Below are 12,821 nucleotides of genomic sequence, written 5' to 3' on the forward strand. Positions count from 1 at the left end.
ACGGAATCAAACTGCTGGCCAAGTTCGTAAGTTCGTCGTGTGCATCCAACAAACGCGTTTTTGAATCAACGCTATATGTATGTACACGCAAGTTGCGACTATCAACCTGAATAATTTAAAGTGACCTCCGAATCAGACGCCGGGGATCTCGACGCCAAGCTTAACCCCTAGATCGGCAAATGACACCAAGATTTTAATGCTATTCACAGCAATAATCAACTTCTGCTTATCACTAGATACTTATACCAAACCTACCATGCACTTGTTTTATGTGATTTCCAAGAATATTTATATTTTCGTCCGCGCTTAAGGTTTAAAGACGGTAGTAATTGATTCTCAGTCGATAGAGACTAACACCTCTTTAATCTATTTTACCCAGCTCCCAGCAACTTGGGCATGCATCTGAATCAATATTCCCAACCCTAATCTAAATTAACCCTGTTGCAGGTATTTTTGGCGTATTGCAGATATGGTTGGCGTTATATAGCCTAATCTTCCAGATACTAGTTAATAGCTGTCAAGACAAGGCATTTAAACCATCGGCCTTATGAGCTCATCAACGATCCGAAATGGGGTAGTTTCCTATAACTCTTGTTAGCTAAGATTACCTTATTCTTGTCATCTCCTGTAAGATGACTTACTTAGATGCATGTGCCAGAACTGGCGGTAGCGGAGTATCAATTCAGTGGTTGTCTTTAGTCTCTACTGGAATCGGAGATCAAATTGTAAGAGGGAAAGCTTTAAGGAGAAATAATTTGGGTTTTGCTCATCTCATAAGTTCATATGGATCCGCCTCAAAAAATTGCCCATCTTGAAATCAGTGCTCATTTTCCGTAATCATGAACTCTATAAGGGATGAGCGATAAATAACTGTAACTCCATGTGTGTCTTCAGCGGCTAGAACCTGTGTCAAACCCAATGGCTCCTGTAGTCTATGCTTCTATCGTTTTGTTTACAACGAACGGAGAATCTGGGGTAAATAAACCGGCATCGTGCGGCTGAAAATCGCGGACCCTGGGCCTATACTAGAATACATGTTGTTAAAAGGAATTTAGGTAGACTATGTATGAAGAGGAGAAGAGGACTTCGAAAAGACTGACTACTGATTTCCTCTAAAAAAACACTGGAACGCTTCTGATTTTTTTGTACTAGCAATCAATTTCTGTATCAATTAGCTACTGCTCAAGAATGGAAGAAGAATATCAGAAAAAACTGTTCACACATCGAAGGACGATCGACCATGGAAACACATTTAGTCGATGGATTATAGAAAACAAGACTGGAGTGCTGACCCCAAGTTCTTTGACAGCACGATCATCCAGAGCATATCACCATGGATTAGTGTCACGAACTAGACCAGACGCTAGTTATATTGCCGATATTGTTCCTCCATTAGCATATAAATCTTCCTCTTCCATCACTTCTCTACCGACGAAGTTCGTTCACACTAGTATCAACAAGATTAGGCATCCAGTATTAGTGACAGTATGGACTCCGGAAGGAAGACGTCTGCTCACAGGAAGTATGAGTGGAGAATTCACCTTGTGGAATGGTATGACGTTTAATTTTGAGACTATCATGCAGGCACATGATAACGCTATTAGATCCATGGTATACTCTAATAATGACGAATGGTTGTTATCAGGCGATCAGGAGGGTCAAATCAAGTACTGGCAGTCCAATTTCAACAATGTTAATATCCTTAATGCACACCGAGAAGCTATTCGTGATATTGCCTTTAGTCCTAATGATTCTAAATTTGTTACAGCCTCAGACGACGGTAGCCTGAAAATTTGGAATTTCAACGATAGTTCAAAGGAAGAGTCCACTTTGAATGGACATGGTTGGGATGTTAAATGCTGTGATTGGCATCCTACTTTAGGACTTATTGCCAGTGGATCAAAAGACAACACTGTCAAACTATGGGACCCAAGAAATGGTGGCAAGTGTTTATCCACTCTTCATGGCTATAAAAACACAGTTACAAAAATGAAGTTCCAAAAAACTGGTAGCACACAAATGTTGCTAGCATCTACAAGTAGAGACCATACTGGCCGAATCCTTGATTTGCGGATGATGAGAGATATGGTTGTTTTAAGAGGTCATACATCGGATGTTTCCTCTTTAGCATGGCACCCTGTGCACGCCAATCTTATCACTACCGGTACTCATGATGGTACAATTTCGCATTATGACATAGATACACTTTTGCCCGAAAACACCACCGCCTTAGAACCTGTTCTTAAAATCCCCAATGCCCATGATTGGCCCATCTGGTCTCTCAGCTACCACCCTCTGGGCCACATTCTCTGTTCCGGTTCAAATGACAAGACTGCTCGTTTCTGGTGTCGTGCTCGGCCCAATGACGAAACTGCCTTTGATGACAGGTACTACCATGAAGAAGAGAAAATTCAGCAAGGAGGTGGTGTACTGGGCTATCAACAAAAAAATCCTTACCAGTATCAATCACAAAGACCACAAGCTGGGCCTACCCCAGCAACCGCACCAACGGCAGCGCCACAAGTCCCTGCTGGTATTCCTGGAATTCCTGGTATACCCGGCATTCCTGGACTGTCATCTATTTCGTCCTAGCTATTAATTTATTCTACTCTGTACAAGCTGTCGGCTGAGAGATCAAGGACTCATCCAGCGAGAAAAACATGGTCCAGGGCAGAGCCCTAGCCAGCTTCTCTTAGATAATACTACATTTATGACTACAGGAAATCATTTTCAACTTAGTGTGGGAAAGTGCAAAACGTTTGTCACATAACAACTACAGTTCCTCGTCCTTTTCTGTCTTTTCTGGAGTGACGGAAATACGTTCTCCAGATGAGGTCAAATCGTCCAGAGGGATTGCTGAGCCACCCGGAACAGCAGACTGGTGAGCAGGCGCTACCGGTACATCCAGAGCCTGGCGGAGCTTTTCCTTGGCAATTTCTGAAGACTTCTCAATCATAACTGAAGTTACGGTGATGATTGGACCCCACATGTCAAGACAGTACGCAAGGTATGCACCTCCACCAGCCATCATGGCAAATAATATTAAGAATGGATTTCGCAGAACCGCCATGAATTCGTTCCAACCCAGAACCACCAGAAGTACAATGATATAAAATGGAATATGGGCTGTAGATTGTGATGTGGAACGCTTAGCATCTACATATAATGCATCAGCTTGTCGTCTAAACTTAGTCGAGATCTCTTGTAGCTTAGTGTCTCTGATCCTCAGCGAGAAATCATCAGCATCCTCATCAATAATAACATCAGGCTCGAACTTTTCACCATCAGCAAATTGGGCAGTAGCAAAAATCGGCAATACGCTTAGTGCATGGTCACGAGCTTTAATATATGGGCCCTCAATATCATCTGTGGCCTTCCACACGACGGGAACTCCATTTTTATCGTATCTGAACGAGTTTTCGAAAATCTCTCGCAGTCTCATCACCACATTATCTTCGCGGGTGATTTCTCGCAGCTTAGAATCAAGCGAAACCCATGCTGCCTTGCGAATGTCATGTGCACCTCGCTTGTTAATATCGCTAGTAGCACCGACTTTGAAATCCTTGCCACCATCATATGGAGAGAGTACTGTACGTAAAGTTGCATTGAAAAAATCAGATACCTTACGCCAAGTATCTTCATCAGGTGTGACAAAAAATGAGTCAATATCTTCAGCAAAAATTCTTGACACCCGCTTGCCAACTCTTGTGACAATTTTCTTGATTGCCTCTTCTTTCTTTTGGTCTTCTGCTGTCTGCAATTCAGCCGTAAATCTGTTTCGGTGCTCATCATAGTTGAACACCTCTTCATCAATAGTGGCTTCCTTAGCACCAGTTTCAAAGTGCCCTTCGGCAGCAGCACGCGCTGACAATACAGTCTGTTCAAAGCTGGAGTCTTCGGGAGCTTTGGTAATAGTACTGTGAAACAGCTCCAAACTTGCCTTGTGAAGGGCTTGCAGCTGGGCGTGATAAAGAATGGAGATCCGCGTATCAATTAATGACTGCAAGTCTTTTCGTTTGCTGAGATACACATTCTCATGATAGCGGGATGCCAATGAGTCAAACTGTCCTAATGCCTCACTACGAATAGCTTTTATCGACTCACCAAACCCTGGAACCACCTGAGTACCCCCGAGAATTCCACCTTTGGATTGATTCAGCTTAGCCAATTCTTCATCAAAATATTTGAATGATTGTCCTGAGATTTCTTCACATCTAAATCTAGCCAAAAGCATTTGCTGAGTGGGCAAATCGAGGTCTTTATTCAATTCAATCTGCTCCCAGATCTGATTGGCATACATCGCCCAACCATCAATCGGCACTTTACGATGATATTCTGGCTTGAACACATAAGCGGACGAGTGTGCATTTGTGAACCTTCTAGCCAGAACATTTACTTGCTCAGAGAACTTTTCTGGCAAGAAAACCTTGTGAGGAAGAGCAAAAAATTGAATATCAAAGAAATCGCTAATCTTAGAACTCTTAAGCTCCTCAGTAGGTTTGGCAATCGACTCCCAATGTTTGTCCAGATCCTCGATTACGGTAGAAGCTAAACTGTCCAACGAAGCAGAACCTCTGTGATCTCTAATCACAAACAAAATTAACGATCTAGAAGCTTGTCCAGAGGTTTGAAACAAGGACAAATTGACCTCAAAAACAGTTTTTAGTAGGCCCATATTTGCACCTTGATATAATCCGACCTGACTTTCCCACATGTTGACTATTAGGACTTCTGAGGTAGCAAGTGCGAACAAAGCAGATCTTCTTTCAAAATCTTGATCTTCACCTCTTTCTCGACCATCTGTACCTTCTACATCTAAAACCAAGATATGTGATGAAGAAGGGACCACATTGAGGTAATCATCACCACTCTTCTTCTTCGATGGTGAGACAGACACCGACACAGCAGCATCCTCATCAGACGATTTTGTACTGATACTACTTCCATTATCATAATCATCGCTATCAGAAATAGCTTCTGCTTCACCGCTCATAATAGCCTTGCCCATCCAGATACCCTTAGTAGTCTGACTACGTTGGGCTTCATTCATAACCTGGAACTTAGTACCAAACAACGCATTGAGAAGGGTCGATTTACCAGTAGATTGACTTCCAAAAACTGATACAATATGATAATCCAATCCACTATTCAAAGTGTTTGTAACGTCCAAGTAATCAGATAGCTTTTGATTGAACTCCTTCCGTTCATTGATGACCTGGACAGAATCCGGGGTTGACGTTGATGATGACATGTTTTCTCCAGCCAAATATCAAGCACTTGTTAGATATATTTCAGATAATTACTTCCTAGCTCTTTCAGTGGCTGTCACTGCTAGTATTGTTCGTAAAATCTCAACACAGTCCGAACAGAGAAGAACAGATCTGGTCTTGTGATCGAGACGGATGATGTGTATCAGTTTGTTTTGACCACCCACTGTTACAGGAGTATACACCAACCCGTAACCGCGCGCATCACGAGCTATACTTCATGTGCATTTTGGACGTCATCACATCGCTGTACCGAGAGTTCTGCCGAGGCCTTGCAATTATATCAACAATTGGTATCATTTCGTCAGCTAGTCTTTTTACTTTATTCTACTGAAGATTTCTTGTGTTTCCAGTTGCCATACATGTCGTTGGGATATGATATAGGTTATCATACCGGTCATAGACTGTTGGTTGTATCAACAAGAGAGCGTAACCTCACCAGTTAGTTCAGTTACAGTTTATTAAGCTCTTGACAAGTGAGTGTAAGATAATGATAATGATAATTTTGACATGTCCTTTGTAAGATTGATATTCGAAAAAAACGTTCTCTATTTGATATTGACATGTGAGCCCTGCATCCTTACTTTGCATATACGCACATAAACATGATAAGGGCAGGGGTAAACATCCTTATTCTGTTATCTCATAAAGTATACGCAACAGATAATACCCCTATTCCTCATTATCAGCCTATATTCTTAGTAAAAATCGACCGTACAAACAGATTAATTACATCTAAAGCTTGTGTTAAAATATATACTCGCAGCGAAAAACTTTTGAACTCTAAATACTGCTTGAGAACTATGCAAATTCTATCAACATCAGGCGATACCGAGTTAATTGGACTCAAAAGAGCTGAAATCCACTGGCGGCCTTAAAACTTCCGCTACTGAGAAAAGCCATGAAACCCATCTTTCTCAACTTTCTTGAAGCTTCGAAGTACCACTTTCCCGGAATCTCGCCCCATGTTGCTAGGAAACCTACTCTGTACTAGTCGGAGCAAGATAAGAGTTACCCCTGCCCTGATGCTGAATTATTATATCCGTATAGACGCAACTCGAAACGTGCTCGAAAACTACGAATAGAGTTGGTGATACATTTCAGGACAAATCAGAAATATCCATCTGTGGTGTTCTGTTCTGGTCAGGCAGTATGAAGTTTGCTGCGTAAGTATTTTATTTTCATCTTTTAGAAATTGTTTAATAAGTTGCTAACTGAATTTTAGTCATTTGAGCGAGGCTCTGGTAAGTTTGGCAGGGACCCCTATGTAGATCTGGTGATTGGTGCTGATGAGTTTTATCAACTAAAATGAAGTCCTAAGCAATTTATATGACTATTGAGAATTCTGGGTTGTAAGCTCTTTAGTACCTTGTTGCTGATCTATCCACTAATTTTTTCGGCATGATTATGTCAGGCTAACAGAGCTCAAGGTTCCAGAGTGGAGAGACCAATACTTCGACTACAAAACTGGTAAAAAACGGCTTAAGAAATTCGACAAAAAGAATGAAGACAAGGTACAAGATTCGCCGCACACGAGGAATTTTCAAACGTTGTTTTCTGGCGACAGTGAACATGATGATACCCCTGATCTATCGTCATCACCCCATCCTTTGACAGTAAGCCAATTACTCCGCAAAGGTACAAACGGAAAACTACCCTTGATTGGAAAATCTCCAAACTTGTTAAGATCGTATGATATCAGTCCATCAGTAGTATCGACATCATCTCCACGGCTCAAAAAGCCCAAAGAGACGAAGATCCTCCCGGGTGCCGATGTTGCAAGATTCAGTAGTGTATTACCATATCAATCTCATTCAGGACACCAAGTACGAATTGCGGATAACAGCTTTAGTCCAGCATATAGTGGACTGGAATTACCACCTCCAGCAATAAAAGATGCATCCAATCCTACCAAGGTTGACAGCATTTCCAAAATAGGCGGTAGCGGGAGAGATGAAGGTTCCAGCAAAGACGAGAACAGGCCTGATTTGCAAGGAGATGGACCAGCCCGTAGGAAGGTGGGTTTCTCTGAATCAGATGTTACTCCAAGTCAACGGGACACTGGTGCTGATGAAAATCTTGATACAATCGACTCCGATCCTGATCATTTTGATGCTCCTCCTGTAAATGATCGATCACCGCTATTAGAAAATCCTTTTGGTCCCGAGCCAATGGCTATTTCAAAGAGTAATAAATCGAGACAGGGCACTCAATACAATACCAACGAAGTAGTCGGAAACTCCACATCGTCAAGTAATAGTGCCAGCATGGAAGCTAGTACTCTTAGAAATAGATTCACATCAGAGAACAATCAAGGTGCTGAAGCAGTCTCATCAAATGAGGCTGCCATACAAGAGCTTCTTGCATGGGTGGATTCTGAAGTCGAGAAGATTGAGAAATTCTATAGTTTGAAGGAGGCAGAGGCAGTGGAAAAATATTTGATTCTCCAGGATCAATTAATTCAGTTCAATCAGCACAGATCAGACATTAAGCAGGCCCTGGCAAATGGAGAAATAATAAACAGAGCAGCATTGACGACTAAGGAAGCATTATTTAGAGAGTTTGATATGCCCAGCTTGCCAGAAATGTTGAAGAAAAGGAAAAAGAAGTCAATGTCAGAAAATGAAATTGGCGGCTCCGGATCGGACTTTTCGAGAAAACCTGATCGTGGGGTTACATTCTCCGTAGCACGGGCTCAATTGAAGATAGCACTGAAAGAATACTATCACTCGTTGGAATTGCTGAAAGATTATAAATCGCTCAATGCTACGGCAGTACGAAAAATGGTGAAAAAGTTTGACAAAGCTGCTAAGAGTAACAAGCTGCCAGGGTACTTGGAAAAGATTAAGAACTGTAAATTTGTGTCTTCAGATGTACTTGACACTCTTATCCCTCGAACCGAAGATTTATATGCATTTTACTTCGAGTCAAGTAATCACAAGCGAGCAGTTGAAAAACTTCGAGCGACTGATTTCCCTAACCTTCACTATTCTGCCATGTTCACCACGGGACTATTTCTAGGATTATCTGTTCCATTATTTATTGATGGTATTGTTGCTGGAATTCGCCACAGCAGTAAAAACCCTGACATTGCTTACTTATTTCAAATCTGGGGTGGCTTTTTCTTGGCTAATCTATTTGTGTGTTTGTTTATGCTCAATTTGTATACCTGGACCACGTACAAAATTAACTATCCATTTATCTTTGAATTTGATCAGCACAATTACTTGGATTATCGACAATATGGCGAGCTTCCGTCAATGATGCTATTCTTATTATCGTTATTCGGATGGTTTACATTTCGTGATTTCTGGCCCGAACAGTTCCCCGGAAAGTATTTCCCGCCTATTTATCTTGGTATTGCTTTGTTCACAATTCTATGTCCACTGCCAATACTCCATTGGAAGGCTCGAAAATGGCTCGTCGTTGCAGTATGGCGACTGCTACTTTCTGGTGCATATCCTGTCGAGTTTCGAGACTTTTTTCTTGGTGATATCTTTTGCAGTTTGAATTACACCATCTCAAACGCGTCCATGTTTTTCTGTCTCTATGGCACTCATTGGGATCTTCTTGGGTCTTCTAAGTATTGTACGTCTTCCCATTCAAGATTACTAGGTTTCTTGAATAGTTTGCCAGGTATATGGCGTCTCCTGCAATGTCTTCGACGTTATGGAGATACCGGTGATTGGTTCCCACATCTTGCCAACGGACTAAAATATTCTTGTCTAGTTCTATACTATATGTTTTTGAGTTTGGCACGTATTAATCGGTCATCGAAGGTATACCATAGTTGTTTCATCCTTTTTGCATGCCTGAATGCTATTTACAGTACAATCTGGGATCTGTTTATGGATTTCTCACTTCTTCAACCGAACTCAAGACACTTCCTTCTACGTAATGAGCTGGGATTTGGCTCTAAGTGGCCGTACTACGCGATTATGATAGTGGATCCAATATTAAGATTCAGTTGGATTTTATACGCTGTGTTTTGGGATCAGATCGAACAATCGGCAAAAATCAGTTTTTTTGTTTCGTTGATTGAAATTGTTCGGAGATTTTTATGGGCTTTCTTCAGAGTTGAAAACGAGCATGGATCTAATGTAAACAGGTTTAGAGCTTCAAGGGATTTGACTCTACCTTACTCTGAAGCAAAGAAAATAAGAATTCATAGTGAGACAATGGCCGATGAAACGGAACATGGCCAAGGTGATGGTACTCAAGTTCCCATGGTGGATGTGGAAGCACAGCTGAGAGCTGATGAGCCAGCTTCAGAAGAAGAAAGACACACCCCCAAGCCGAGCCCACAAAGGAGAAAGACATTTGCATCAATTGCCACTCCTGTATTACAGGCAGTTAGTCTTAAATTGAAATCCGCTCATACTGCTGATTTCGAGAGAAGAAAACCAGATGACCAACAAACAGGATCAGCTGATGATGATGACGATGATGACGACGATGATGATAGCATACTCGGCGACAGGTACAACACTGCCAATGAAAATAATAAAGATTAGCCTCACCTATGATATGTTCTTATATATTTATATATTTTATTCTTGGGTCATGTAGTGATTAAAAAAGTCCCTCATATAGAATGCAGACTTTTTGAAATAAACTTTCATATGGTTATAGTCAAAATACTGCAAACCGAAACGCGTATCTCGACCCTGCCTCCATTCTATATTATCATACATGCTCCAGGCGATAATCCCACTCAGTTTTACCTTGTCTTCATGGATAAGTTTGAGTGCCTGATGCAAGTAGTCATGTAGATAACTGACTCTAGTGTCATCATAGCGTGCTTGAGCTTCTGTCATTTCATTCTCTTTCCAAACGCTGAATCCGGATTCCGGAATTATAATCTCTAACGGCTTGAAATGTGACCAGGCCCAAACAATCCCCTCTCTGAAGTATCGCGGCGTTTGATATAACCAATTGGAAACTCCGACATCAGCACGATTTCCTATAAGCCAGTCACCAGGAAGTGTGAATACTTCGTCAAAACATTCGGGCCAATTTTCGGAATCACCCTGGCTGGTAACACAGCTACTGAAATCATCTGAGGCCCTTACAGGATGACCGGTATAACCATCCCATGCATAGAAATCAGTAGAATTAAGAACAAGCGATTTTTCTTCCTCGGTAAAGCGAGGCAAAGTCTCATAAACGACATCCCTGATCGACTGGGGATACTCCCCGTCTATATAGACAGGCTGACCAAACCATCCGGCAGTAAAGTCTAGTGACCTTTCCGAAGCTAATATGTCCTCAGAAGAATTGGAATAGGATGGAGTATAATCCCAAGAGTTGGCAAATGAAATTTTTCCCTTGCCATATTTTGGTTCAATTTCGGTTCTATAAATATGGACAGCACTGGCATGTGCTAAAAGTGCATTGTGACCACATATATATTTTCTCTGTGTGCTGTTGAGTCCGAAGGTTGGGAACACATGGTCCGGTACGCCTTCATCAGGCCAATCGGCGTAGTCATTGCAAAACACCTGGGGTTCATTTAGTGTTAGCCAAAGTTTTACTTTTGGAAGAGCTTCAAACATAACTCGAGCATAATTAGCAAAATCTTGAACAACTTTTCTGTCCAACCAGCCTCCATACTTGTCTTGTAGGACTTGAGGAATATCCCAGTGATATAGAGTTACTATGGGTTGAATGCCATTTTCTAACAAATAGTTGACTTCGTCAATATAATGCTGCAATCCAGCTTTATTAACTTCGCCGCTGTCAGACGGAAAAATTCGTGACCATGAAATGGTCATAGAATAATAAGGAACCCCCATTGCCTTTAGTCTTTGAAAGTCTTGCTTATACATGTAATAGTGGTTGTTTGCAATGTCAAATGTCTCGTTTTTTTTTAAGAATCCGGGGACTTTGTGGGCAACATTATCCCACACGGAAGGGCCCCTTCCATCAGCATCAACTGCACCTTCAATCTGACTGGCACTGGATGCCCATCCCCATATGAAGTCTTTTGGTAGCCTGTATTGGCAATGCAGTGGTTTCATATTGGGAGGAGGAGTTAGCTCATCTTTGGCTATTGGTAACGGCTCGACGACATGTGTGATAGTACCCCGCGCTACTTGGAATCCATCCCACAAATTTGTCACTCTTTGATAGGATGTAGTGGCATTTGTGATGTTGGAATTACTGTAATTTGCTGGGCTAGTGAAATTATAAAATCTATTAGGAAGTACTTGCGCTCCTCCAAGACCACCTAGAGCTAGTAACAATAATGGAAGAAATCTTACAAGCATAATAAATCCGCTTGAATTGCAGATTCATCATAGCAAGGTCCCACATATTTATAGATTCTGAAGAGATTCACAATATCATGCAAAACTCAAAACCATAGTCATGATCCACAAGATTAGGCTTTTTGACAGTATACCAGAAATCCTCGACTACATAATGCAGGGACCCTGTCTATCAAGTTGCAGGTCAGCCGCGTTGTTCCTGCAGCTTCATTCATGTCGCTTTCTCATTTCATATCCGACTTTATCTTTCCAATGAACAAACATCCTGGTCGACCTGTGGCGAGTGGTAATGTTTTTGGTTCAGACAGCGAAGAAGATGCAAGTGAAAATGTCTCGAAAAAGCATTTTAATAGACTTGCTGAGATCGGACCAGTAATATCTAGCAGCGAACCAGAGGTTCGAGAAGATGACGAAGATGACGACGTCGATGAAGAAGAGGACTATATGTCGATGGTGCTTCCAGGACACGAACCAGAGAAAGATTTTGATGAAATCAATCGTGAAGAGCTACTCTCTAAAGCCCAGGGGCTCACTAAAGAAGATATAAGCCTTCGAACGAATTTGAAGAGATCTCTAATAGAGCGAGAACCAGAGAATAAGGGACTAAAGATGATGAAGCTTATGGGATTCAAACCTGGTAGTTCTCTAGGAGCAGCATCTACTGAAAGTCAACTTAACAAAGATCAAGCTCGTTCTAATGAGCCTATTGTGATAGAGATTAAAAAGGGCAGAGGGGGAATTGGATATGACAGTGCATTACGAGACGAGGTCAATAAAAGCGTTGACGTCGCCATTGAGAAACAAAAAGAGTCTAAAGAAAACTTTTTATCACGGATATCGGAAAGTTATTCAGATAAGAAACTCAGTAGCCAGATCAAGTCTGCTCAGAAGGTTGCTTTGGACCTGGATGCTACTGCTGACGGGGTCGAGCCTGAGACGATCTACGAGGCAGAAGACCCTTTCTCAGTAAATATTATATATAGGTCACTTGTTTGCGAGCACCAGTTGAATAAGAAGGTGAGAGAGCTACGTCGAAATATGGAGAATCCGAGCTTCGACACAAATATATCAGTGGAGTTGCTTGATATGAAAGGAGACGATAAATCACAGAAAGAACTCGAGGAGTTTCAGCTTCTCGAGAAAAGTCATCAGCTGTTCCGGGTGTTGATATACTTACGAAGTGTATATTTTTATTGCATGTGGTGCGGGTTCTCTTACAATGATGAAAACGATTTAGAGGAAAATTGCCCCGGAATGTTAGAACAAGATCATTAATTTTCATGTT

General features: G+C 41.6%; 5 protein-coding genes across 5 annotated transcripts; 3 read left to right on the forward strand and 2 right to left on the reverse strand.

Moving 5' to 3' along the window:
• Window positions 1–1,188: 1,188 nt before the first annotated feature.
• On the forward strand, window positions 1,189–2,592 carry PFS2 (Pfs2p; the record flags this gene model as incomplete). The annotated part of the gene is made up of 1 exon (XM_018881248.1): window positions 1,189–2,592. The coding sequence occupies one exon, from the start codon at window positions 1,189–1,191 to the stop codon at window positions 2,590–2,592; it is 1,404 nt and encodes a 467-aa protein (XP_018733857.1).
• Window positions 2,593–2,773: 181 nt separating this feature from the next.
• Window positions 2,774–5,251, reverse strand: SEY1 (dynamin-like GTPase SEY1; the record flags this gene model as incomplete). Its single annotated transcript, XM_018881250.1, has 1 exon — window positions 2,774–5,251. One exon carries the CDS (start codon window positions 5,249–5,251, stop codon window positions 2,774–2,776), a length of 2,478 nt encoding a protein of 825 aa, XP_018733858.1.
• Window positions 5,211–9,781, forward strand: SYG1 (Syg1p; the record flags this gene model as incomplete). Its single annotated transcript, XM_018881251.1, has 2 exons — window positions 5,211–5,384; window positions 6,698–9,781. The coding sequence occupies 2 exons, from the start codon at window positions 5,211–5,213 to the stop codon at window positions 9,779–9,781; spliced, it is 3,258 nt and encodes a 1,085-aa protein (XP_018733859.1).
• A 36-nt stretch (window positions 9,782–9,817) lies between these two features.
• Window positions 9,818–11,536, reverse strand: BGL7 (beta-glucosidase; the record flags this gene model as incomplete). The annotated part of the gene is made up of 1 exon (XM_018881252.1): window positions 9,818–11,536. The coding sequence occupies one exon, from the start codon at window positions 11,534–11,536 to the stop codon at window positions 9,818–9,820; it is 1,719 nt and encodes a 572-aa protein (XP_018733860.1).
• Window positions 11,537–11,788: 252 nt separating this feature from the next.
• Window positions 11,789–12,811, forward strand: AWJ20_4193 (uncharacterized protein; the record flags this gene model as incomplete). Its single annotated transcript, XM_018881253.1, has 1 exon — window positions 11,789–12,811. The coding sequence occupies one exon, from the start codon at window positions 11,789–11,791 to the stop codon at window positions 12,809–12,811; it is 1,023 nt and encodes a 340-aa protein (XP_018733861.1).
• Window positions 12,812–12,821: the final 10 nt, after the last annotated feature.

This window comes from Sugiyamaella lignohabitans, chromosome C, assembly GCF_001640025.1.
Source record: "Sugiyamaella lignohabitans strain CBS 10342 chromosome C, complete sequence".
Classification (NCBI taxonomy): Eukaryota; Fungi; Ascomycota; class Dipodascomycetes; order Dipodascales; family Trichomonascaceae; genus Sugiyamaella; species Sugiyamaella lignohabitans.